Source organism: Callorhinchus milii, unplaced genomic scaffold (genome assembly GCF_018977255.1).
Source record: "Callorhinchus milii isolate IMCB2004 unplaced genomic scaffold, IMCB_Cmil_1.0 Scaffold15, whole genome shotgun sequence".
NCBI classification, from domain to species: domain Eukaryota; kingdom Metazoa; phylum Chordata; class Chondrichthyes; order Chimaeriformes; family Callorhinchidae; genus Callorhinchus; species Callorhinchus milii.
Genome location: NW_024704756.1, coordinates 2,916,555 through 2,944,009, shown reverse-complemented (window position 1 = coordinate 2,944,009; position 27,455 = coordinate 2,916,555). Strand labels below are relative to the sequence as shown.

At 43.2% G+C, this 27,455-nt stretch overlaps 2 protein-coding genes and 4 non-coding genes across 7 annotated transcripts; all 6 read left to right on the top strand.

Annotated features, from left to right (window-relative positions):
• Positions 1 to 151: 151 nt before the first annotated feature.
• tmlhe (trimethyllysine hydroxylase, epsilon) lies at positions 152 to 10,530 on the top strand. 2 transcript variants are annotated; one of them, XM_042340783.1, is made up of 8 exons: positions 152 to 205; positions 2,973 to 3,162; positions 3,961 to 4,137; positions 6,080 to 6,356; positions 7,276 to 7,395; positions 7,642 to 7,878; positions 8,370 to 8,508; positions 9,509 to 10,530. In XM_042340783.1, the coding sequence occupies exons 2-8, from the start codon at positions 2,976 to 2,978 to the stop codon at positions 9,638 to 9,640; spliced, it is 1,269 nt and encodes a 422-aa protein (XP_042196717.1). In that variant the 5' UTR covers positions 152 to 205; positions 2,973 to 2,975; the 3' UTR covers positions 9,641 to 10,530. The 2 variants fall into 2 exon arrangements, with proteins under 2 accessions (XP_042196717.1, XP_007889524.1); XM_007891333.2 differs by lacking the exon at positions 152 to 205 and adding an exon at positions 843 to 1,041.
• Positions 10,531 to 11,710: 1,180 nt separating this feature from the next.
• On the top strand, positions 11,711 to 27,436 carry dkc1 (dyskeratosis congenita 1, dyskerin). The gene is given in 17 exon segments (XM_007891332.2): positions 11,711 to 11,789; positions 13,117 to 13,166; positions 13,759 to 13,845; positions 14,220 to 14,311; positions 14,845 to 15,029; positions 15,326 to 15,390; positions 16,456 to 16,582; positions 17,224 to 17,354; positions 20,137 to 20,245; positions 20,248 to 20,279; positions 20,587 to 20,707; positions 21,251 to 21,369; positions 22,335 to 22,438; positions 23,732 to 23,771; positions 24,959 to 25,105; positions 25,516 to 25,641; positions 26,243 to 27,436. Coding segments are annotated over 17 exon segments (1,602 nt in total). The 5' UTR covers positions 11,711 to 11,773; the 3' UTR covers positions 26,294 to 27,436.
• On the top strand, positions 15,905 to 16,141 carry LOC121850225. Its single transcript, XR_006085515.1, has one exon. It is a non-coding gene; the product is annotated as a small nucleolar RNA SNORD17 (small nucleolar RNA).
• Positions 17,534 to 17,652, top strand: LOC121850224. The gene has a single exon (XR_006085514.1). It is a non-coding gene; the product is annotated as a small nucleolar RNA SNORA36 family (small nucleolar RNA).
• On the top strand, positions 20,736 to 20,811 carry LOC121850227. The gene has a single exon (XR_006085517.1). It is a non-coding gene; the product is annotated as a small nucleolar RNA SNORD83 (small nucleolar RNA).
• LOC121850226 lies at positions 21,959 to 22,034 on the top strand. Its single transcript, XR_006085516.1, has one exon. It is a non-coding gene; the product is annotated as a small nucleolar RNA SNORD83 (small nucleolar RNA).
• Positions 27,437 to 27,455: the final 19 nt, after the last annotated feature.

Below are 27,455 nucleotides of genomic sequence, written 5' to 3'. Positions count from 1 at the left end.
CCCCGAGCGGCCACGACAGGGAGAGAGAGAGGGGGAGAGGGAGGGAGAGGACAGGGGGAGAGAGAGAGAGAGGGAGAGGACAGGGGGAGAGAACAGGGGGAGAGAGAGAGAGAGGACAGGGGGAGAGGGAGAGAGAGCACAGGGGGAGAGGGAGGGGTCAGGACAGGGGGAGAGAGAGGCTCCGGCACCGGGAGAGGCGCTGACGGTAAGGCGACCGGAGTGCGGTGACCGGCACCGCGTTGCTCATGGGGAGGCTTCCCCGGGGCCGCCCCTCGCTCTCTCAGCCTCACAACAGCTGGACCTTTCCCTCCCTGGGGAGCGGAGGGCACGGTGACTGATCGCTGCCAATCAGTTACTCTCTCACACACACAGAGACACACAGAGAGAGAGACACACACACACACAGACACACACAGAGAGACACACAGACACAAACACAGACACACACACACAGAGACACAGAGAGAGAGAGAGAGAGACACACAGACACACAGAGAGAGAGAGAGAGAGACACACACACACACACACAGAGAGAGAGACACACACACACAGACACACACACACACACAGAGAGAGAGAGACACAGACACACACACAGAGACACAGAGAGAGAGAGAGACACACACAGACACACACACACAGAGACACACAGAGAGAGAGACACACACAGACACACACACACACACACACACACAGAGAGAGACACACACACAGACACACACACACAGAGACACACAGAGAGAGAGACACACACACAGACACACACACAGAGACACACAGAGAGAGAGAGACACACAGAGAGACACACAGAGAGACACAGAGAGAGAGAGAGACACACACAGACACACACACAGAGAGAGAGACACACAGAGAGAGAGACACACACAGATAGACACAGAGAGACACACACACACAGAGACACACACACAGACACACACAGAGAATAGTGCTTAATGAAAAGATATTGAGCACTTTCTGAGGTAAAGGTTAGAGGCTGAAATCATTCCATAACTGGGAACACTGCTGGGACGTGGCTGTCAGGTAAATGTGACAGTAGTTGTTGATCTGCTTTTACAGACATTCCTAAGATCAGTGTGGCCTTGGAACTGGAAATTAATTTTGCAATTTTTATGTTGTTTATGCAATTTGTTTATGCAATTTGTTTATTCTGTTGTGGAATCTGCACCATATTGTAAGTATGACCGATTCCATTGCATCAACAGCCTAGGATAAAGCAGTTAGCATACTTTGGTTGGTGCCATTTGGAAATATAAGTTTAACAACAAAGTATTTGGCCTCTTTTGAGCAAAACAAATGAATGAGCTTGCTAATGGTACGCAACCTTAAACAAATGTCGTAAACTTTTCCATAAGAGGGATAATTCATGTATTCAGTGGTTCTTGGCACAGTTGCCGCAGTATAGATGCATCACTGCTACCTTTGGACAGTAACGGTGCCCTTTTGAGCCTTGAATTACTACAGATTGTAGTGATAAACGTTTTTTCAATTCTAGTTTAGATTAAATAAACTGTAATGTCGCGAAGAAAGATACAATGAAAGAGTACCTGCTGAACTGTAAGACCATCGGCTCTGAACTACAACAACAAAATTACATTTATAGAGCGCCTTTCATGTCGGGAGGACGTCCCAAAGCGCTGAACAGTCAGGTGTCGGGGCCCGAGCATGAGGGAAGGCAGAGAGGTGGGAGGGAGAGCAAAGGCACGGTGTAGATGGAAGGAAGGAAAATGTGACGCATATGAATTGAGAAAGTTGCTTCAACATGCTCAAAAGTAGCGCTAAGATTACTTGAGCACTTTCCCAAATATTTACATTTGTGTAAACAGTATGGGTGTGACATAATAGTGTAGATTCTTGTCAGAGCCTACGTGACTGAAGGGTGTAAAGGAAATCAACTTCCGATCCCTTTTAGTGGAAGATATGAAGTTTGTGAGTTGCTATTTGTGAGTGGAAAAATAATTGTTATCGTATTTCAAATGGGAACCCTGGGAGGCGGTGGATTAAATTGAAACAGAATGCAGTTGTATTAACTACAGGGTGTCCGCAAAGTTCTCCTGTTGCAAACAGCGATATGAAACTACGGAGGAGTTGAAACAAGTTGTCAGAGATGCATTTTGCCCAGTCATTCCATCATAGGAAAGGGGCATGAAGCAGGCTGAGTGAAGGGAGCAGCCAGGTCGGTAGGGTTGAAGAGATATATGTGTGCGCGGGTGTGTCGGGAGACAGTAGAGGGATTTACAGCCAGGGAGAATAAGAGGGAAAGGAATTGGGTTGAGGTGCCTGTCCTGTAAGCAAGAATATAACAGTAATCTTGCTTGTCAAGATATATCACAGTTAAATCCCAATATGACACGTGTGGTTGCTCAATACTTGAGGTGCTTTGCTCTCTTGTTTTGTAGGAAAAAAGGATCAGCCAGTGGAACACAGTAGTTTAAAAATTTTGTTAGCTGCTATACAAAGTACAGCATCTTATTTGGTCAGCAAAGTCAAGCAAAGCAGGTCAGAGTAATTCCATCACCATCACTTCGCCTGCAAATTTCCCATTAGAAAATACGCTTGTTTTGCAAAAGTTGAACATTCCACTTTGTCAGTATTTGTAAATTTCTTGACAGAAGTGACAGACTGTATTAAGATTTAAACCTGGATTTTTTGGGATTAATGATTATAGAAGTTAATCTTCATGTTTCTACAACTCAGCCGTTATGTTGCCCTGGCCCCTGGCCATTGCATTTTTGACTTTTATCATTTACCTGCATTCCACAATTAATTGATGGACTTTGCTGTGCGCAAATTGTTTTCATCAAATACAGTCGCTTACTTTATTACACTTCTGCAAAGTGCTAAGAGATGTCTTGGCGATGTGATGAGACATGTTATCAAATGCTTATCAATTATTCTTATTAATTATGGATTTTTTTTGTCACTGAATGATCTGAATCTTGTTTCTTTCCTAGATAATGACTTGGGACCGGCTGCTACGTTTCGGCTCTGGGGTACAGCACCTGCTGAGGGCTGATCTTCAAGGCCAAAGACCATGGCAATGTCCAATGAGAAAGGCGCTACCTGCTTTAGCTTTACAAAGATGGCAACACAGCGTTCCAGAAACTCTGGGCTGTTCTTGGTGGTTGCACAATGATCATTTGGGTAAGATTCAGTAATAATTTTCAAAAGGATGTTTACTTAAAAAAAATAAAATTACAAGGGCTATGGGGAAAGAGTGGGGGAGTGCGACTAGTTGGTAGCTCTTTGAAAGATCCGGCACAGGCATGATGGGCCCTCTGTGCTATAGGATTCTATGATTCTAAGTAGAGTGGTGTCAGTTTGCGATTTGGGTACAAGAATTCATGTGGATTTGTTTGCTTAATCTTAAATTTCAATATCACATTTTTACCAGTTTTTACTTTTGCCTTTAGGTTTTCACCCTATCTCTTTCAACCAACGGTAGTCTTGATTTGGGCTTTGACTACAGGAGTAAGTTTCCCAGAGTGATTTACCTTCCTGTAACTCATTGCTCAGTGTGGTGAACTCTGTACTCAACAGTGAAGCTGGGAAATCAGACTTATCCCACATAGCATTGTAGTGTTATCAATTTGTCAGGTCAAAGATTAGGAGCTTCTCCAAATAGATATAATGTGCTCTAGTTCACTATGTACTGATAAGATTTTCAGATGAATAGTTATCAATGATGTAGTGCGATTTCTCCAAGTATAGATTCTATACACTCGGTACTTTTGAGGACTTCTTAAAAGTTAAGGTGCAAGGCAGCTTCGAGTATCATCAGCTTCTCTTGTTTTTTCCTCCCACCCGTCTCTTCTTTTTTTTTCCTTTCTGTTTCAACCTCTCCACTAGTAACTTTCCCTTGATGTGATGCATCGCTCAGTAGTTCACATCTGTTAAACCTCTTTAAGTAAATGCACTAAAGATCTCTTATTGGTATTCCAGAGCTGAAGTATTCAGACTTGGTGATGCGATTAGATTACGTTTGGCTACGTGATCATTGTCGATCTCCATCGTGCTACAATACAAAGACAAATCAGCGGAGCTTGGATACGGCCCAAGTGGATTTAACAATCAAACCATCAGAGATCCGTTCAGATAAAGACACGATCTACATCACTTGTAAGGGACTTGACTCCTTCATACGCTCAGCACATTCCTTTTTATAACAAACTCGGTGTCCTTTCCTTTAGTCACTGTTGGCATGAAATCACCATGTGCTATCATTGCTTCTGGCCTGTAATCCAACTAGTTTGGTATTTTGCCCGGCTGTAATGATGTGCAGTTTCTGTCGAATCTACCAGAAATGCTGTAATGAATCCCAGACCTTCTTTTGTTTCTGGGTTCATTCGCCAATGTAAAACTAATTTGGGAATACTTGGCTAATTGTGTATGGAGAGAAGGAAGAATTCTTCATTGCGAATGCAATACAAAGTTGAATATTTCATTATCCTAGATAAAAACTATCTTACTATAAAACGGAGTCGGTCATTTTGCCCATTAGATCTGGCCTGCTTTTTTATTAGATCAAGGCAGGTTTCATTTAAACCTATTTGTTTTTTTTCCCCACATCCTTTAGTTCCCAACTATCTCCCGTTCAAACATCCCAATTTAGTGTCAAGTGGTTTCAGTTGGTAGCGATCTCACCGCTGAGTCAGAAGGTTGTGGGTTCAAGCGTTACATCAGACAGTCTAAGCCAGTGGTGGCCAAAGCTCTCAGTAGTGGCACTCAACGCATTTTAAAAATAACTCCAATAACAGTAAGAATTGTCAAAAACAGTGTCAAAAAGAAAATATGAAGAGGACATCCCGTTGAGAGAGTTTGATCCCGCTTGGGAAGAACAATTGTTTACGCAAGCGAGAACTTTAAAACCAGTGTACTTGGTTTGTGGTGCTACAGTTGCTATGCCAAAAAAAAGTAAAAATTTAGAACGGCATTTTAAGCAGACACTTGCTGACTCTAGGCTGACACTCCAATGCAGTGCTGGGGGTGCACTACGTTGTCGGAGGTGACATCCCTCAGATGAGACATTAAATCATGGTCCCATCAACCTGTTCAGGTGAAGATTAAAGATCCCGTGGCACTAACTTGGAAAGAGAATAGGGCTTCTCCCAATATCCTGGCCAATAATCCCCCAAATAAACAAAACTGGTCATTCACTTCATGGCTGATTATGGGACATTGCTGTGTGCAGATTGGCTGCCACCTTCGCCTACAAACACGCAGAGTGGATTTCTTCCACCTCCGCCAATACCTCTCTCCGAAAGCCGCTGAAATCCTAGTCCATGCCTTTGTCACCTCTCGGCTGGACTATCCTAACGCCCTCCTCGCCAGTCTCCCATCCACTACCATCCATAAAATCCAGATAAAGTTTCAGACTAAAGTGACTGCTGATTTGGGTGTGAAAGGATGTGTGATGGGAGGGGACCATGCTCTGTTAAATGAAAATAAACCAGACATTGCATCTAATGCTTGACTGGCACTGGCCTCCTGCATGTCCCTTCATGCATGCCCCCTGTTCCACGATCAGTGGCCGTGCTTTCAGCCTTTCTGCCCCGAAACTCTACAATACTCTTCCTCTTTCCCTCTACCTTGGCCCCTCCTTCCCCGTCATCAGGTCGCGCATGAAGACCTTCCTCTTCGATTGACCTTCCTTCCCCCGACTTGGCATTGTGCTCTGCCACTGTTGAGCATTCTGGGTGCATTTAAGCACTTGCGCTTTAAGCATAAAATGTTTTTAACTAGAAAACCACATTTCATTTATTCATATTATGTCTTGCTAAATCCAAATATAATTGCCACTTGCTTCGTTACTGTCATGTCATCCTTCTTCTTACACGCCTTAATAATCCCTTCAAAATAAATAAATAAAAATAATTGGCCACACAATCCATGACTGTTTGTGGGACACTACTGTGTGCAATTGGCTGCCACGTTTTGCCCACAAAATACACAGTCAATCCACTTTACAGTATATTCTGTGAAACGCTTTGAGACGTCTCGAAGATGTGATAAGGTGCTATATCAAATGCAAGGATTATATTATTTTCCTTTTCATCTCCAGGGCCGGATAAACACATGACCAAGTATGGATTGTCATGGTTGGCAAAACACTCTTTTGAAGGCCAGAAGGATTATGTTCAACCTAGTGTTCTCTGGAACGCTGCCATCTATAAAGATGCCCAAATGCCATACGTCACTTACAATGGCCTGATGGACTCTGTTGATGAATTTAAAAAATTCTTAGAAGCTTTCCTATTGTACGGATTCTCTGTTGTTGACGAAGTCCCTGCGAGTATTGAAGCGACTGAGGCAGTAGCTCTACGTATTGGCATAATAAGGTGAGAGCTTTGTATTTAACAGTGATATTCCAGAGGTTGTGGGTCCATCAGCTTTAACTCAGCAGAATTACTCTTTTATAGTTCTCAGTTGTCCCATCTTTCCCTCCCCCTCCTGTCATATATATCTTTCTCCTTCCCAGCCCAAGGCTAGCTGCTTGTCTGGCTGAGGTAGCTAAATAAGCACAGCCCAGGATTCATATCCCCTCCCACACATACCAAATTTTACTCATAGAATCCTACCGCACTAAAGACCGATCGGCCCATTGTGCCTGTGCCGGCTCTTTAAAACAGCCATCCAGCTCGTCCCATTTCCCTGCTCTTTTCCCCATAGCCTTGCAACTTTTTCCTTTTCAAGTATCTATTCCAATTCCCTTTTGAAAGTTATTATTGGTTCTGCTTCCACCACCCTTTCAGGCAGTACATTCCAGATCGTAACAACTCACTGCGTTTATTTAGGAAAAAAAATTCTCATCTGAGTTGTTTGGATCTGGAATGCATTACCTGAAAGGGCGGTGGAACCCGATTCGATAACAACTTTCAAGAGAGAAGTAGATAGATATTTGGGGAGGATAAATTTGCAGGGCTATGAGGAGAGAGTGGGAGTGGGGCTAATTTGGACAGCTCTTTCAAAGAGCCAGCACGGACACGATGGGCCGTATAGCCTCCTTCTGTGCTGTATCATTCTATGATCTCCCCCTGGTTCTTTTGCCATGCCATGTATGTTACTGAATTGCATTTACCTTAGACTTGCTACAGACAAAAAGATTGGGTTTATTGTCAGTTTTGGCTTCTTTTAAAGAGCAAGCAACATGTGGCTGGCCAGTTTGTTTCAATGAATTCATAGCGCAAAGATATTAAATACAACACAATATTTTAAAATGCTTCTTAATGTGATACTAATTTGGTGTCCTGATTCCAGAGAGTCTATTTATGGTCGAATGTGGGATTTCACGTCAGACTTCTCTCGTGGTGACACTGCTTACACCAAAGTGGCACTGGATCGGCACGTCGACACCACGTATTTCCAGGAACCTTGTGGGTATGTTAAATGCTTGCTGGGATATCGCACAATTAATGGTTCTTCTTGTTTTCCCTTCCATTTCCCCTTTGGGGGCACAAAACAATCAGGTTTGACCTGTTTCAACCCCAGAAGTGAAAGCATCCTCAACATGCTGTCCATAATCTAAGTGTCATAAATGATGAGTACTGCTAAACTCTTTAAACAAAGTGTCAGAATTATCGCCTGCTGCTTTATTTCATAAGATTTTTCTTTGCCTTCTTTCAGAGTTCAGCTATTCCATTGTCTGAGGCATGACGGGACAGGTGGAAGAACGTTGTTGGTGGATGGATTTAATGCTGCAGAAAACATACGAAAAGAGAATCCAGATCATTTTGACGTACTTACCAAAGTCCCAATAAAACACGAATATATAGAGAATGTTGCAGACTACCACAATCATATGATTGGTGTTGGACCTGTCCTTAATATTTATCCATGGAATAATGAATTGTACATGATAAGGTGAGGCTTATAATACTAAACTGATATTTTTAACGTTTGTATTCCTCAACTGAGAGATATTACAGCACTTCAGTCTACGTGGCTCAAAGAGCAGTATCTACATCCCGAAAGATGCTCCAGTTTTGTCTATGAATGTTGAACAGTGATCAGAGCTACGCCTCTTTCAGACTTAAAGTCTTTTAGACAAGGATGGATTGATCAGCCAGTCAGGCATCTAGTTCCTCACATTGACCTTATTTAAATGTGCCACATCCAGAATTATTGGAGGCACCCTCACATTGACTGCAGAAGTCCCAGTAAGTAATGCAAATTCTTCTCCACCACATGCTGGCCTGTGAGGAATTTCTCTCCCTTTGTCCTGTTTCCACTCACTATATGGTTGGTTAGAATGAACTTTCCACTTCCAGAATAAATTTTCCACTATCTTTACTGTGTAGAATTTCTGTGTTCTGAATGATTAGTCCTGTTTCTGACCAGTGTTCTGTCTACAGGTATAACAACTATGACCGAGCTGTTATAAACACAGTACCTTATGATGTAGTCCACCAATGGTATGTTGCACATCGTGCCCTTACAACAGAACTCAGAAAGCCTGAGAATGAAATATGGGTGAAGCTCAAGCCTGGAAAGGTAAGGAAGCCGCTGTTTACTCTTGTACATTTTTAGGTTTTGCAGATTAACCTTCGTTCAGAAATCCTGGGGTGTGAGCACAAATGTACCTATTGCCTGGAGCTGCAGTAAACATAGCCTTCCAACCAGGAGTGTTTTAAACAACCAAACATTCAATCTCAAAGTAAAATAGCTAAGTATGTATAAGCAACTGGTAACTACCAACAGCAATTTACATTTATATAGCACCTTTCTTATCAGAAAGACACATCTGCGATTTTATTTGCTTGTAATACCTAACCTCAACATTTATATTGGACCTTTCACATTGAGAGGATGCTGGACAATTTGGACCTCAAGTTAGGACCAACAACAACTTGCATTTATGTAGCTGCCTTCATGCAGAGTGGTGTGTCGGAAGGCTTAAAGAGTAAACTTGAAGGAGTCACCTTCTAGGGACATTTACCCTGTGGTAGCGATATGCAGATTCTCAGTTACTCACATTTAATGGGTCTGATTGTTTAAAACTATACTTGTCTTATTTATTTATTATATATTATTATTACTTGTCTGCTGCAGTTTAACCACAGTTCAGACCTAATATGCACAAGGCACCCATCTCTTTAAACAGCTATTGAACCACTCGTGTTGCAAATTGTCTTGTCCCCCATGTTGCCCACTTGTCCCCGTTTTCCTTATGATTTTTACTTGGGGATGAGGATTGAAAAGATGATTTTCTACCCTTCTATATGTAGCAAATACAACTTAAAAAATATTAAACGAAAACTATATAATATTAAATACAATTTAAAAGCCTGATTATAGACCAAATATATCAAACCTGATCCTTGGCATACTTGTACTTTATTCACATCAGTTTTGTGTAGGAGAAATATAAAGATGCAATGCTGTCTGTTTGAAATGCTTTTTTGATAAATCCCTAATTTTGGAGGATCCAAATTCTGATCCATGCCAAATTGTGATAAGCAAGTCTCTTAATGGTTTCCTATATTTGCTACAGATTTTATTTGTGGATAACTGGAGAGTATTACATGGTCGAGAAGCATTTACTGGTTACCGTCGACTGTGTGGCTGTTATCTCACCAGGGATGACGTGCTCAACACAGCAAGATTTCTTGGTATTAAGGTATGAAAAGTACCAAGTGGCTGAACTTTGACGATGGACTATCTGTGGGAGATGTCTGCCATTTCTCCAAACTCTAGATTTAATGCTTGATCTTTGACTGGTGATTTGACATCAATGAATGTCATATTTTAAAGACTTTTAAGATCATACAACGCAATATTTTTCAAAACAATCAAGTTTATGATTGCATCACAATCGCTTTCTTTGCTCAAAAATAACCTTGTGTCCATGAACTAATTTCAAAAATGTCTAGAATATGTTTGCGATTCCCCACAGTTGTTTCCCTTTATTTCTCTCTGATCTTAAGCTCTTAGTCAATAACATTTGAGGACATGAAAACTGGCTAATGGGCTGAAAACCCAGCATTATTAGCATTGCACTTCCCAACTTAGCACAGGGGGTTTGTTGCCATCTCTGCACTGGGTTTAATGGTACATTTTGGACACATCGTTTCAGAAGGATTTCTATCCTCCAGCTTTCAACAACCATCCACCTCTCTTTTCACGGTGTCTCCTGAAGAAGGCAAAACCAAGCGCACAGAAACTAACGGGAATTATTTGCACCAAGTTTTGTCAGCCGTATGGATCACTGCACAGACACGTTTCGGTCCTGTCTCAAATGATGTTTTAGTTCACGTGGGAAAAGCTGAGTTATTCCTGCTCACCATGTGTGTGCCAGGGATTCAACAAGTCTATGCACATTGTGTAATCTGTCATCAGATTAGAAGTTTTATGTTTATCACATTCTTTTAACCTGCAGAGTTTATATCGATAATTATGTACTTTCCTAATGAATGTTTTTAGAAACTAAAGTCCAATTGTGCTGCTGGTAATCAGATCTAAAATCATTGTAACACGTATTTAACCTCAAATAAACTAGCTTTGCTGAAGACTGAATGATTTATCTAGGCTGCTCAAATCAATTGCACCAGACAAAACAACACCCGCCTTTCCTGAATTTCACAATAGGAAAGTAAAATACTGTACTTTATAATGTAATCTTGAAGTTGCTTCTGGTTTGATTCTTGTCGAAGTTTCAGAATGATTCCAGAAATCCAAGCCAAAGAGAATTCCTGTGAGGAAAATTGAATTCATGAGAGCAGAAATGCAGAGTTCAATGAAACACAGTGAGAACAAAGTAATTGCCAACATTTCAGAATGAACTCTTTAAATGGTTTCTTCATGTTTGTTTACCAGGAGAATTTAAATATGACGAAACCATTTCTTTCTAACTTTAATTGTGAAACACAGTTCCCCAAAGGAACCATCATACATTGTCAAGCTTGATTAATATTTCAAAGCAAGTCTTGAAATTCCAGAAAGACTGTTTGCACAGTTTTCAAGAAAAGGCTTGAAGTATTAGGAAATGTTTTCAACTAGTGATAACCACACCTTGGCCAACGATGACAGGCATCTTTGTCAAATCAAAGGATAATAATAATAATCCTTGCATTTGATAAATAGCGCTTTTCACGTCTTCTAGATGTCTCAAAGCGCTTCACAGAATATACTGTAAAGTGAATTGACTGTATTTTGTGGGCAAAACGAGGCAGCCAATTGTGCACAGCAATGGCCCACAAACAGTCGTGGATTGAAGTGACCAATTTTATTGTTTTTTTTTCTTGAGGGATTATTATCAGGCGTGTGGAGTAAGGAACCTTGCCCAAGGTTTCGCCCTGACCTGCCGGGAACCGAACCCAGGTCTCTCGCTTGCGAGGCGAGTGCTCTCACCACTGAGCTGCAGAATCCTACGAGTAAACTGTAAAGCAAATTGACTGCATGTTTTGCGGGTGAAACCTGGCAGCCAACTGCACACAGAGGCGTCCCACAAACAGTCAGGGAATGATGATAATGTTATATAACAATGCACAGTGTGTGTGGGGGTTGGGGATCAATGTGCTAATGCGCAGGCGCGCAGAGGAGCATTGCGCCCTCCCCTCCAGCCGTGACTGTGTTGCTGTCATGCGCAGTGTGAAGGCCGCCGCCGCCCCGCCCCCAGCGGGAAGGGGGCGGGTGTGGAGCGCTGTGCGCGTGCGCCGCGGGGCGGCCCGGCCGGTTGGTTGGCAGCTGCCATGCGCGGCGCCGCGGTGCTTTGTGGGTCGGTGCTTCCCTTCGGTCTTTCGGAATCGGCGGCGAGAAGATGGCGGACGGGGATGGTGAGCGCGGGGCTCGGGCTGGGCGGTGTGAGGCGGGCGGGCGGGCGGGGTGAAGCGTGGGACAAGGGGCGGGAATGGAGGGAGTGTGGTGACTTGAGTGAGTGCGGGGAGGGGGATGAGGAGCCGCGCGGCGGCGGGGGGCTTTGCCGCCCTTTCCCGCCAGCGTGTCTCCCGCAAGCCTCTGTGCTTCTCTCCCCCCTCCTCCTCGTCTCCTCCTTATTCTTCACTTGTTCATTCACTCAATCCCCGGGAAACGGCGAGCGAGGAGGTCGGGGTGCGGGCGGGCAGCGCCTCGCGGGCCTCCTCCCCCCCCACACCCCAGGGCCGCGAGCGCATGACGGGCTTCCCTCAGCACGTGGCAGCGGCTGCCGCGCTCCGAGCGCGCGCGTGTGTGTGAGAGAGCGCCTGCAAATCCCCCCCTCCCCGAGTGCTGAGAGAGAAATCATTTATTCGTCTGACACCCGACAATCCTAATGCATTAATACGTATTATTTTCAGAGACAGTGGTTTGGGGGCGAAAAAAAAACCCCCTCAGAAAGCCATCTCGGGAAAGGCCGCTGTGCTTGATTGCCCGGGGCTCGATCCCGCGAGCTGTTCAAATACGCGCACACGCTCGGAAATCAACCCGTTTATTTTCTCCTCAAACGGCTTCATTTATTTTTTTCTCTTTGGCCGTTGCAAACTGCTTCGGCCGTTGGAGAATTATTCCCCGTTGTGGACGTTTTCGTGCAGTTTTTGCACACGAAAAAGAAAGCGAGAGAGGGAGAGAAAGAGAAAAAAGGCCTTCAGTGCTTAAAGCACCAATTTTGGCGTTCTCGATTTATTGGAAGAGCACAAAAGGATGTGCCCCAAAACGTTTAGTCCCAACGGCGTTCATCGTTGCACGTGTGAATGCGCGGCGTAGTATTTAAACAAGTCTACACTATCGAGAGCCCAGACAACAAAATAACGGTCTTCCCCTAAATAGTTTACTCCCCCCCCCCCCCCCCCCCCCCCCCCCCCCCCCCTCACCCACTTTAATTTTTAATGTATTAGGATCCTCAGTGGAAGGTTTAAGAGACTATCATGAGGTGAGAGAATGCTTTGCTGTAACTGTTTAAAAGCATCCCGAGGGACACGATGGGTCGATTGGCTGCCTTCTGCTCAGTAATCGTTAAAAGTCACCTGGGAGAATGTAAAGTGGGGGTTTGGGATGAGTAAATTGCAGGTTAGATGTAAATTTTGGGCGCTATATGCTGTGATTTCTGCCATTTTGTTATTAGTGTGGACTACAGAACCTAATCTTAAATGAAACTTTTGGGTCTAAATGTATTCCACCTTTTCCCAGGCTCTAAAAAACAAAAAAAACACAAGAAGAAAACTGACGAGGGTGTTGGGGTAAGTGTTTAATATGTTTTTGTCACATAGTTGCTCTTTTGATTTGGGACATTTTTTCATAAAGTGTTGGTTCATATTCAGGGTTGTTACAAAAAAATTGCAATTGTAGTTTCTATCTTTGGTTTTCAGGGAATGTCTAATCGTGAAATTTGCATAGTTGGGTTTGTGAGCATGTGGTATGAGGATCTTATTTCAATGAGCAGCCATTCGAGCAGAGCAGTAATATTCACTGGTGGTTGTTTCAATCGGGGAGTCAAATGCACTACTGCATTCAGAGGCCTGCAGACCAATGAATGCAGACCCAAATTAATTTGAGTAGTCAGGCCATGTGGTGTCGCTGTTGTGGCATTTGAATCTTAACGCCCAATCATGCCACTGAATTGTTACTTGCTTTGAATGAATGTAATCTTATTTATTGCGGTTGGGGAGTTAGCAATAACATGGTTGTGTTTATCACCTTTTTGGTTGCTTTATTCAGAACATGTTGGCATAATGTAGGGAGTGATCTCCATAAAACGATCAACTACTTGATGCCTAAATCTAGGATTTAGTCAGTATGATGTGTGTTAATTGAACATGTGCTTCTTCGCAGGACATACAGCAGACAACAGATTTTCTAATCAAACCAGAATCAAAAACTGTGAAGTTGGATACGTCTCAGTGGCCACTGTTGCTGAAGGTAATGGTCAAATCCAAAAGTACAGTTATGATGTATGCAACTTGTACGTGTATTTATAGAACAGCTTAATTTATTTGCTGCTTCCGCTTTGTATAGTTAGAAATTTTGTATTGGTGCAGAGTGATACCCATATAACATGGTGCTTTGAGTCCCTACAAAATTGTAATGCAATGCTTCCAGATTGTGAATCTGTTCTGGGAGTGTACCTTACTTCCAGTAACTGCAAATTTACAGGACTGATGTTATAAGATGATTTGCACTTTGTGAGACACTTGTACCTGGCATACCTGCATTGCTTTGCGTTTTGTGTTCCTCCTTGTGAATGATTTAACTGGAGCTGCTTCTGTTTCTAAATCACAATCTTTTTATTGCAGAATTTCGATAAACTCAATGTGCGGACAGCACATTACACACCTGTGCCAAATGGTTGCTCTCCTCTTAAGAGGGAAATTGCAGACTATGTTAGGTAAGCTTCCTATTTGAAGCACTGCGGTTTCTGGAAGGGAAAAGGAGCTGGTTCAATATTACATTCGTACATGTTTTTGATAATTTCAAATCTATGGGGAAAAGGCAGGGTGGTGGCATTGATTGGACACCTCCTTTGAAAGACAGTGTAGACTCGATGGGCTGAATGGCCTCCACCGTGCTGTACATTCTATGTATCTTATTAATCTGCAGAGTGATGCTGGAGAAAAAGTTTTAAGGAGTTGGTTAGTGAGGTTACTGTTAGGTGAATCAGTTTGGTAGTTTGTGTCCAGATAGTTGCACTGGATGCCATTAACTCCATGAGTATTGTTGCTGCTGAAATTCAATAGAAAGAATGATGTAATAAATGCTTCAACATTAGGAATTAGAATTTGGCTTCCCATCTATAATGTGATCTTGCAAGATTAAGAAAAAAGAATGATGGTTGTATTGATCCTCTGTGAAATTATCTTACGAATTCTCAACCTAGCTAATTAAAAAGAAATATTGAATGTTCGTGGCCTGTCTTCCCAGGACTGGTTTTATTAACCTGGACAAACCAGCAAACCCGTCCTCGCATGAAGTTGTGGCATGGATCCGTAGAATCCTTCGCGTGGAAAAGACTGGTCACAGTGGAACGTTGGACCCTAAAGTAACTGGATGTCTGATTGTGTGCGTAGAAAGAGCAACAAGATTAGTAAAATCCCAACAGAGTGCTGGTAAGTGATTCTTCCTCTCCTGCCCGAATTCCCTGGTCTTTCAATTTTTATTGAGGATTATTTACAGAATTTTGCAATAGCATTTGGTGACACCTGGGACTTCAGTAATGGTTAATGGTTGATGTAGAAAGCATTGTAAGTAATGGGTGTTAGTTTCTTGTATGGTCCTGGGGTTCAGACAGTATATGGCGGGAGTGCCATGTGTATACTGGTATTTTCATTTGAAAGCTTAACTTCACAACTTGTGAAACAATAACAGTGGCCTTTCCTAACTACTCTACTGCTGTTACTTGCAGGCAAAGAGTATGTGGGAGTTGTTCGGCTGCACAATGCTATTGAAAGTGAACTTCAGCTTAGCAGGGTAAGTCTTCCACGTTGGGTGTCAGGTTATTTGTCTAGCTAGGGCTTCCAGGGAGGGTTGGCGAGACTTTGCAATGTTCCAGCAGGAAATATAGGAGATGTTTAGGGATTTTCCTTCCAGGATGGATTTTAGTGACGGCTAATGATGATTGTTATTGAACACTCACCCCAAAACTCTGGAACACTCTGCCTCAATCCCTCCACCTTGACCCCTCTCTCCCCTTTGTCAAGTCGCCCCTGAAAACTTTCCTCTTCGGCCATGTTCATGGTCACCTCCCCCCAGCTGGAGTTGGGCTCTGCCACTGTTAAGCGGTCTGAGACGCTACCCTGCATGGAGTGCGCTATATAAGTTATTGTTATTATTTCTAGGTACGAATAGTGTTTAATTCATGAAATATCTGATTCTAAATTAAGGCATCTTGGTGCATGACTGACCAAGGTAAAGCTTTTCTGTTCTACACCGGAGGCTTTGATCGTTCTACTGACTAACTTTTATGTTTTGTAGCAATGTGTACGTAAAATGATGAATGTGTTTATCCATTCGCAGAGTGCAGCCTGCCACTCACCCCACAGCACACAGTTCTGTTTTACACTCTGGGTGTCGTGCATCCATCTTGTACCAACTGGTCAATCGGTGTTTTACTGAGGGGCTGTTGGTCCCTGTTTGGGTGCCTGTGGGTATGAGGGGGTTTGGCAGAGTTCGACCCTTCTAGGATCCAACTCAACAAAGATGATTGATGCAATCTGATTACGTACCAAAGTAATACTAATTAGTCCCAAGTGTTGTGTTTTAACAACCGCAACTTACGTGTATGTGGTGGCCTTCACACACGGCAGCGTCTCAGATCGCTTAATTATAGTGGTTGAGGTTCCAGTTTATTCCAAATATTGGAGCTGTATTGTTTCCTCTCTGAAATCAAGGTTGTTGTACTTGTTGTTGTACATTAGTGATGCATTTAGTGAAGATTTTTGGATCACCTCAGCTGTCAGGGTCATTGTGCCATGATTTCCCTGTTTTATTTATGCACTTCACGATCCCTTATGCAAAATGTGTTACTCACTTCAGGCCATGGATCAGCTCACTGGCGCCTTGTTCCAGCGACCCCCTCTGATTGCAGCTGTAAAGAGGCAGTTGCGTGTTCGGACAATTTATGAGAGCAAACTACTTGAATATGATCCAGAAAGACGGTTAGGTGAGTATTTACTTGTGGTTCCTGTCACCGCTGTGTAGGTTGAAGGTTAGCGTTCTAAATGATAGATTTCTAAGTCAATGCTATATATGATGTGGTTCATCTCAGTGCGAAAATGAAGCTGGCTTGTAGGCATATTGCTGTGTAGTTGGTAATAGCTAGTGGTGAAGATCGCTTGTATTTTTACTTTTAAGGAATCCTATGGGGAATTTTCTCCAGAACTGATTCTGGAAGTCAAGTGTTGATGTAATATATTTGGGGTGTTAGCAGGAGTAGCCATTTGTACGACTGATTCCTTATTGAAGAATCCAGTTTGAAATTCTTCATGTTCGACGCTTTAGGCTGAAGGCAAATGTTCTTTATTTGTTTGACAAAATTGAGTGCATGACTCGTGGTTTGATATTGGAAGATACTGGTTTGGCTTAAAATAGCCGGGTATTCTTCACATCTTGAATGGAGATGGAAATTGGGGAAATACTGCAGCTATGCATTTATAGGATAAAATTTCCTTAACGTTAATGACTGGTAGCTTATTCAGAGTGTTTGCCTTTCATTGTCGGGTGAAATTATGATGCATAAATTATAGTTATGAACAGATATGTACAGTGGTATCTGATGAATGTTTTTCCCCCTACTTTTTTCAGGTATCTTTTGGGTGAGCTGCGAAGCAGGAACTTACATCCGAACACTCTGTGTACATTTTGGCCTGCTGCTTGGGGTTGGAGGTCAGATGCAGGAGCTGAGACGAGTGCGATCTGGTGTACTTTGTGAAAGGGTAGGCATGTCCCTGTGTTTGTCAACTCCTAATGATGCCACTTTAATGTAATGCAGTGAGACCAACCTCTTTAAATTGGTTAAAAGTAATTGAGTTGGTGATGTAGTAAGATATATGCTAAATTGATGCAAACTCCTAGGATAAAGATATGTATCTTTTTTCATTTAAGCCCAAATATATCCCAAAGCGTTGAGTTTGGTGCAGGGCACTTAACCCTGTTCTGGTAATTAAGCTTTGGAAGAGTGAAAGGCAATTGGTCACAGAACATGATGGTGATGTATTTGCCAATCAGACAGACCTCTGGCTAACAATTTTATATAAGAACATAATGTATCTAGTTTTGTTGAGGCCTGAAATGTAAAGATGCTTTATTTAAGTGTCAGCCTGACTCAGATTGGTAACACTTTTGCCTTTGGTACAACCTCCACATCGAGACATTGGCTTCATAATTTAGGCTGTACTTTAATGCTTTTTGTTAGAGGGTCAAATCTGGCCTAACAGTCCACCGACAAATCTGGCTGGACCTCCTCAAAATCTACCGCTCCACTCTAGCCTCGGCCAAATCGTCCTTCTACTCCAGGATAATCCTGGAGGTGAAGGACAACCCCAGGCTACTGTTTTCTACCACATCCCAACTCCTCTGTTCCCCCCCGCCACCCCGCGCAGGTCATCTCCTCCAACCTTCACTGCGAGGAGATGCTGGATTTCCTTGAATCCAAAATCAAGGAAATTCGCTCCGCGGTCACTTCCCCTCCAACATCCACCCACCCCCCACCCCTTCCCTCCCACACTCCGACTCCTACCCATCCTCCCCTACACACTTTCGTACCCGTTTCCCCACCCTCTGTCACCAAACTCATCCTATCCCTGAAACCCACCACCTGCTCCCTTGACCCCATCGCCACTCCATTCCTTATCTCCCAGCTCCACCTCCTTGCCCCACATATCACAGACATCATCAACCTGTCCCTCTCCTCTGGCTCTGTTCCCATTCCCTTAAAAACTGCCACCATCACTCCCACCTTGAAAAAACCCTCCCTTGATGCGTCGCAGCTATCAAGCTACCGGCCCATCTCCAACCTCCCCTTCCTGTCCAAGGTCCTGGAACGAGTTGTCGCCTCCCAGCTGCGCTCTTTCCTCTCCAACCATTCATTATTCGAACCCCTTCAGTCGGGTTTCCGTGCTGCCCATAGCACAGAAACTGCCCTGGTCAAGGTCACCAATGATATCCTGACCATCTGTGACCAGGGCTCCCTTTGCCTCCTCGTCCTCCTCGACCTATCGGCAGCATTTGATACAGTCGACCACGCTATCCTCCTCCACCGCTTGTCCTCCCACCTAAACCTTCAGGTCCTGTCCTTGAGTGGTTTAGGTCATACCTCTCCCACCGTCTTCACTTTGTCTCCACGAATGGTTTTTCCTCCGGCCCCCGCACTGTCTCTTGCGGTGTCCCTCAAGGCTCTGTCTTCGGTCCCCTCCTCTTCACCCTCTATATGCTTCCTCTTGGTGACATCATCCGCAGACATGGGGTTAACTTCCACATATATGCGGATGACACCCAACTCTACCTTTCCTCCTCTACTCTCAACTCCACGACCACCGATGTCCTGACAGCTGTCTGTCCGACATCGAGTCCTGGACAAGAGACAACTTTCTTCAGCTCAACGTGCGCAAAACTGAGGCCCTCCTGATTGGCTCACGTCAGCGCCTCCGCACCTCAGGCGCTGACACCATCAGCATCCAAGGCCGCACTCTCCACCTCTCAAAGTCATCAGGAACCTCGGGGTTCTGTTCGACCCTGAGCTGTCCTTTCTCCCTCATATCTGCGCCACAACTGGCACCGCCTTCCATCACCTCCGGAACATCGCCAGACTACGGCACTACCTCACCCCTCACGCTGCTGAAACTCTGGTCCACACCTTTATCACCTTAAGGCTGGACTACGGGAACTCTCTCCTCGCCGGCCTTCCCGGCCCTCCCTCCACACTGCAGGTCATTCAGAACTCTGCAGCTCGTGTACTGTCCCGCACCAGTGACCACATCACTCCCACCCTCACTACCACCCTCACCCTCGCTCGCCTCCACTGGCTCCCCATCCCCCAGAGGATCGAATTCAAGATTCTCATCCTCACCTACAAGGCCATTCACGGCCTTGCTCTCTCCGACCTACTATCCCCCCACGTACCCCCCCCGTACCCTCCGTTCGTCTGGCTCCGGTCTGCTCCACATCCCCCGCCCCAACCGCCCTACCATTGGTGGCCTTCAGCCTCTCAGCCCCGAGGCTCTGGAACTCCATCCCCCAGTGCCTTCGCCGCTTCCTCCCTTTCCTCCTTCAAGGCCGGTCTCAAGACCTTTCTCTTTGACCGTGCCTTCAGCTCCCCTCTCGACTCTCTAACCCTCCTCGCTCCCTCCCTTCCCTCCCCTCACCATTTGCCCCCTGCTCGGGTCCTGACCCAACTGTACAGCGCCTTGGGACGTCCTCCCGACGTGAAAGGCGCTCTATAAATGGAATCTTGTTGTTGTTGTTGTACTGTATTTTGGGTAAGATGTTAAACTTATAGATATCCTATCTGCTTTTTCAAGTGGATATTAAAATCATACGTCATTATTCAAATAGTTTCTCTTGATGTAATGGCAAACGATCACTGCAGATAAAAATTGGTCATTTACTGTCTGACTATTGTTGTGCAAATTGGCTGCCAGGTTCACTTACACATACAGAAGTACTACAGAAATTTCCTGTACGAAATGCAAGAATTATTTGCTTACTTATTAACTTCAGGATAACTTGGTGACCATGCACGACGTTTTGGATGCACAGTGGCAATACGACAACAACAAGGATGAGACTTATCTGCGCCGTGTCATTTATCCCCTTGAGAAGTTGATGATCTCCACAAACGGATCGTCATGAAGGACAGCGCAGTAAGTGTCCTCATGCATAGGAATTTGTAATTCAGTTCAGAATGCTGATTGAATTTCTTGAGTGTTTTATAGCTGTAACTTTTCCTGGGAGCAAAACACTGGCCTTGGAGAGGGTGAGGAAGTGCGTGTGAATGAACCATTAAGTGGGGGAAGAGCCAGTGTTTGCATATTTGGGGTGATCCTGGTGGACACGAGGTCTATCTGATAATCTTGATCACATTCCTTAAGCCTGAAGCAACTGAATAAACATACTGGTGTTACTTGGGTCTGTGGCTTTATTGAGCATGGTGCTGTATGCTTTTGTTAGGTGAACGCCATTTGCTATGGGGCTAAGATCATGCTTCCTGGACTCCTTCGGTATGAAGATGGCATTGAGGTGAATCAGGAGATAGTTGTCATCACCACAAAAGGAGAGGCGATTTGCTTAGGTAAGAGATGTTAATAAGCCAGACTGTAGCCACATGATGATCAATACTTGACATTAACACTCTGTGTAAAGATGACATTCATCTATCACCCAAGACTGATGGCAATACAGTCTGGCTTGGTTCAAGTGTCGAAAATAATATTTGAGGATATACTATAATAGCAATTTGATACAAGTAAATGTTTGGAAGACACCGGTAACTTTGGATCTAGAATTCCCAAAGTTTTCCACTGTTGTATATGAATCCATGCAGAATTAATTAATATAAATATCTCCATTATTCTAGCATTCTAGTGGACTAGATGGACCTTGGTCTTTTACACTTTGTACAGTTACATTTAATTCTTTAGAGATTAATGCATTCCTCCATGCTGGGCTAATTCCAATCTAAATATGGTGTAGTCTAATGAGTAAAGTCTTATGAAGCTTGGATGTTTGTTGCCCAACTGTCTCACAACCTCAACAGGATAGGTTAATGTAGGCAATGTGTTTAATGTGTATATTAGGTGCTTCCAGCATACCTGATCAGTTTGTATTTCATCAGGTATTGCACTAATGACTACAGCAGTGATATCAACGTGTGACCATGGTATTGTAGCAAAGATCAAGCGAGTCATTATGGAGCGAGACACATACCCTCGTAAATGGGGGCTGGGGCCAAAGGTAAGTCAAGATCGTACAATATCAATGACAGCAACAACTTGGATTTATATAGCGCCCTCCACGCTAGATGGCGTCTCAGAGCGCTTCACAGTAACGGATCCCGGGGCTGAGCCGGGGGGGGGGGGGGGGGGGGAGCCAGGGGGAGGAAGGTGACCAAAGGCGCCGTCGAAAAGAAAGGTCTTCAGCAGAGACCTGAAAATAGGAAGGTGGGGCGAAGGGAGTTCCAGGGCCTCGGAGCATAGTAGCCGAAGGCACGGCCGCCGAGGGTGGAGCGGAGAACTCGGAGGACAAGGAGGGCCAGACCCAGTGGAATGAAGGCAACAGGCACTGTTGTGAGGAGAGAGGAGGTCAGAGAGGTTGGGGTGGTGCAGAGGAGTGGAGGGATTTGAAGACGAGTGAGAATCTCATGAAAAATCTTGAAGTGAATTGGTGAGCTCCAGTGCATTGTTCAATTGAGAAGGCATTAACACATCAGTGTTCAGGAGAGCGAATATAAAGGGAAACTCATCAATGATAAAATCTGAATTTTAACTCAATTCTGTGGAATAGGCTGTTTGTGATAAATGGGCAGCAGCTGAGCCAGACTGTAGCCACATGATGATCAATACTTGACATTAACACTCTGTGTAAAGATGACATTCATCTATCACCCAAGACTGATGGCAGTGCAGTCTGGCTTGGTTCAAGTGTGGAATATAGTACAGTAATTTGAGGCAAGTAAATGCTTGGAGGAACCAGGCAAATTTTGATCTAAAGTTCCCAAAGTTTTCCACTCTTGTAGACAAATCCATACAGAATTTATTACTATCAATACCTCCTTTATTGTAGCATTTGACTACCGGGATGGTAGAAGATGGATTAGATGGACCTTGGTCTTTTCTCGTCTCGCTGATCCTATCGAGTGCAGTGCTGTTTTAAAGTCACAAGGATGATTAAATGTGCGCTGACTAGTTTTTTATTTGCAGGCAAGTCAAAAGAAGTTGATGATTAAGCAGGGTCTACTGGATAAGCATGGCAAACCGAATGGAAGCACACCTGTAGCATGGCAGAAGGACTACGTGGATTACAGGTATGAACAGTTGTTTAGTGACAACCATGGCCTGGGATATACTGCCAAGGCTTGTCTAGCCTAACCGTAATAATAATTGGTAGTTTGAGACAAGTGCGTGCTTGGAAGAACTAGGCAACTTTGGACCTAAAGTTTCCAAAGTTTTCCACTCTGTTGTAGACGAATCCATTCAGAATTAATTGTGAAATTCAATCAATGTGAAAACTATGGAGGGTTTGATGCATTTTAGCAGTTGCCCCACTAGATGGTGCACTCCATTCATTTATTCAATGAGCTCCACTATTACTTACAGTGCTGTTTTAGATATTACACCTAGGCCTGATATAATTATTATAACATATCAATTATATTATAATTTATAATAATATCTAAAATTACACAAAATACAGTCAATTTACTTTACAGTATATGTGAAGCACTGCAAGCTGTCGGAAGACGTGATAAGGCACTATATCAAGCACGGATTGTTATTATAAGATACATTGGGGGTGGGGGGGTGCACACACAATTGTTTTACTGTGCTGCTATTTGTTTAATCTGTAATGAATAGTTAACACTTGATGGGCTTGGATTCAGGCCCATTTTGCTATTGGTGAACATACTGGGCTTCCATTGGTGAGAATTGAATTTCTCAATCAGGTTTTGGTGCTGTAGATGAATGAATTGGTGCCTTGGATATTTAAGGTGAGGTATCTGCTTTTAGAGATTCATATACAGGCAGTTGAGGTTGCGTCAAATTAAGACATGATGGTATGTGCATTATTTTATGCTATTAAACTGCATTGGGGGGAGGTGACAGCAAACCGTTATCCCTCTCCAGTCTGACTTGTAGCTTTAGAGCGAGTCAGTTTACTAAAGGAACTTGGCAACGCAGCTCTGTTCCCCCGTGTCTTCAGATTCTGCATTTTCTGGCAACAATTGTAAACACAGAGTTCAGTGAGGCTTAGAACTCATTTCTGTTTACTCTTCATTCATTTAAACATTGGTTAGAAGCTGGAAATATAATAAATAATAATCCTTGCATTTGATATAGTGCCTTATCACATCTTTGAGGCGTCTCAAAGCAGTTCACAAAGTATACTGTGAAGTGAATTGAGTTAATTGCTAATCCAATCTACAGTATATTGAGAGTGAGTTTGGATAGAATTTTGCCTTGTTTGTCCTAACTGCCATTGAGAGAATCTGGTAACCAATTAAATAGGTAATTGGCCGGATTCTGAATGCGTTTGGATTCAGGATAAGGGGGAATGTTTCTACAAAATGGCTGTTAACACATGTTTATTTTCCCTCTAGTGGTGGAAGTAAGACTGCACAGACAGCAGAGCAAGTTAAGGTAAGCAATCTGTGTACTACAGTAGAAACTCACTGTTGAGGGCAATTACGACATAGAAACAGGTGTAGGCTATTCAGCTCCTCGAGCCTGTTCTGCCATTTTATAAGATCAGGGCTCCAGTTATCCACCCTTGCCCCATATCCCTTAACATAGTGTTCAATGGTCATTTTATTACTATTAAACTACATTGGGAGAACTGACAGCAAACGGCTACCCCCTCTCCATTCTGGCTTGTGATATTAGAGGGAGTCAGTTTGCAAAGTAAACTTGGCAACAGCAGCTCTGATCCCAGCCCAATGTGACTGTTGGATTTTGCATTTTCTGACTACGACTTTAAACATAGAGTTCAGTGAGGCTGAGAACAAGTTAGTGATGTAAATATTCTGCTATTTTTATTCCCATGATTGGATAATCCCATATCCTTCAATGCAAACAATTTGTTTTTCCTGTTCGCTCTTTATTCGTCTTAACATTGGTTGACTGGTCTATTTGCTGTCATTGAATTAGGGATTTTGGTCACCATTAGCTTCAAATTAAGGCATAATTCTAAACATGTTTTACAAGTATTGGTTGAATTGGTTAAATCAGTAATGTTTGTATTGAGAAAGATGCAAACTTGCTTATACATGTATGCACTAACTGGGTAGGTCATAAAATATTTGTTTAATTCCTAAAGAAATCTCAATTTTGAAAGCAGGAATAGGCAAACCCTGGCAGTGTCCCTAAAGAAAGCTAACTGATTGGTAGCATATGAGACAAACTGTCAGGATATTTGCTCACTTGAGTTGATGCATATTTTTAAACGCTGAGTTCATGTATGACGCAGTGCATGTTTTTGATGTGAAATCTCGCTGGATTTTGGCATAAATAGGAACATTTTGAGTTGGCAATTACAACCATTGCCTTTTACATAAAAGTTGTCAAAGCACATTGAGTTCCCAAGCATTGTGTTATTTAATATTGGTGCAGTAGTGCTGACCTTTCTACCCAAGTTGTATGCACCTGTATAGTCTGCCTTGTGCAATAGCGCCCTCATTGTACAGTTGTGCAGTTCAAAAAATAGTTACTCTACTAACACGTAAATTCTTCCCATGCACTCTGATGATTAATGTTGACTGGTTTGCTGTGACATGCCAATATTCTCTTGTACTCTGCAGTAATGAGTAACTTGTTTCGTCTCTTCACAGAGAAAAAGGGCGAGTGAAAGTGACAGTGAGCCAGAAGTGCCAACTACCCCAGTAACTCCCAAATCAGTATCAGAAGTCAGCAAGAAAGAGAAAAAGAAGGAAAAGAAGCAGAAGTTACTAGAGGATGCAGAAGAGCTTTCTGCAATGGTAATTAATGGTGATGATACTTCAAATTGCTGTATTCGGGGATTGAAAGGAAATTATACCAGTGAACCCTACATTTGAAGATGGTTTTGATTGGCTTGAACCAACAGCGATCTTGAACTGTCCTGTAGGTTGTTAGACAAAAATAAGGCATTGAGCATTAAAAATAAGGTGCTATTAGGCATTAAATTATTGTTAGCGCTTGGCCCTTAATTTACACATTTGTTGGGTTTTCTTAAACTTTGCATTCCACTCGCGGATTTTTATGCTGTTCTGAACTGTTGGTCAATAAGACGAATGTTAGCTTCGGATTCCTCTGGATGCATGCCATGTACAGTATTTACAGGGCGAAGGGATTATTTTACATTAGGGGGGACTGTTTTGTTATTCTGTTGACTTTTTTCTTTTTGCAGCAAGGGAGTGAAAGGGGTGAGTTAGTGTCTACTCCGGCAACCCCGGAATTGGATCCAGAATCGAGCAAGAAGAAGAAGAAAAAGAAAGAAAAATCACTAGAGAGTGCAGGAGAGGCAGAAGCTGGGGTACGTCTCAAAGTGCTTCACAAGATGTATTGCAAAGTGAACTGACTGTATATTTTGTGGGTGAGATGTGAGATTTTCTTGGATGAGAATTTGGAATGAGGCTGTCAGTAATTGCCTTGTTCGGTTTGTCCATTACTGTGGTGTCGATTTAATAGTATTTTGACAGAAGCCCAGAAGGCTGTGGCAGCATGTTGCCGTACCGTCAAATGTAGGCCTAGTTCGAGCCAAGTGCTGATTGCTGCTCTCCTCCAAATTACAATGGGCTCTACCAATGTTACAGAAAGAGGTACAAGTACTGGGGCTTCGTGTTTAGGAATTTAACCCTGGACTTGTTAATTGAGTAGAACAAAAACTTTGGTTCCCTTGACTATAGTTAAATGATCTGCCTTGCCTGTACGTACACAGCAAGTGGCACGTAAAGGTACTTTTTAAAAATATTCAGTGGACATAATTTGTTATGCCAAAAGACCAAGGTCCATTAGTTCGCCTTCCACCATCCTGGAGTTGCATGACATGTCGTGTCCCAAATTGTGTTGTATATAAATTATAGAGTGCCACGTGTTCTTGTTTCCCCAATACTAATGGCATCACTCATCCACAGGAGACCCCAAGCTCCAAGAAGAAGAAAAAGAGAAAGGATAAATCGGAGTAGTCTATTTATAACCAAATGTAGGCCAGGCAACAAAGGAACACTACCATCCAGTGAGGAACGAAAACGGAGGAAAGTTCACCACCGTAAAGAGCCAGACCAGCTTAAAGAGACGGTGAATTTGTGCTGTACTTGAAAGAATGACCGTTACATTTGCTGGCATGTGCAGCATCTTGCACCTGTATTCCATTCACAGGGTAACAGTAAGGGTAGCAGTGAGAGGGGGATGTTTCTCTGGTTGTATTAACATCCTGGAAGCAGTGGATCATCGCTCAATGTGTTGAGAGGTGGGGAGATGGGAGAACTTGTATTTGGCATATCTGCGTAAAGGGTATCTGCGTAAAGCAGCTTCGGTACTTCATTGAACAAGGAGGAATACTGTGCTCAATATTGCTAGTTTGATGTCTTGGGAATCAAATTAATATCACTGCCTATTATATCAATCCAGATGTTGGTTGAAGTAGAGCAGGACTGAGGTCTACGCTGTTAACTACTGTTGATCATCAAAGTGAATGCAATGATTCTGAGGCTAAATTCAGGTGTGGCTCGGCACCCAAATAGCAGCATGTGGAGATCACCAAACTCCCAATACTCCGTTTACCATTCTAAATTTGTGAACGATGAAATTGCTGCCACTTGGATAGACTTTAAATTGAGCAAGTCTGAATTCCCTCACCAGCCTCCTTAGCTGTTAGGAAATCTTCATTGTGATTAAAGAGGATTAAGGCTCTCCTTGAAGAATAGTTTCAAGAAACGTGACAGTTCTAATGGCTGTGTATGATTCCTTCCACCCTCAATCAAACCTGTATGAATAACCTGAAACGGGAATAAATATCCATTTCTTCAAGAGGCAGCATTTTGTATCCATCCATCTGAGTAAAGGTTCATCCTGACGAATGTTGGGATGAGATTGTAAACTTAATTCTGGTTTAAGTATTTTTGTATTGTAAATATAGGTTACCGTTGTGACTGTGTGTACATTGTAATAAACCTTGAATACTGACTTCAGTACACACTGTTCTGGGTGTGCAGTGGATTTGGATAAAACAGTTTTTGAGCCAAGATGTACATTCAGGTTCATTGTAGAGGCTTGTGTGTGGTTCTTGTAATGGACACTTTTTTATGAATAAATCAATTTTCTATTAATTTTTTTTAGAATTAGTTG

What these genes read in the sequence shown, in the direction of transcription:
- tmlhe (XM_042340783.1), top strand. Translation starts at nt 2,976, where the DNA reads ATGACTTGGGACCGGCTGCTACGTTTCGGCTCTGGGGTACAGCACCTG. An exon ending in GTTGCACAATGATCATTTGG is followed by an intron (nt 3,163 to 3,960) that starts GTAAGATTCAGT and finishes TTGGTATTCCAG; the next exon opens with AGCTGAAGTATTCAGACTTG. An exon ending in TGAAGCTCAAGCCTGGAAAG is followed by an intron (nt 8,509 to 9,508) that starts GTAAGGAAGCCG and finishes TATTTGCTACAG; the next exon opens with ATTTTATTTGTGGATAACTG.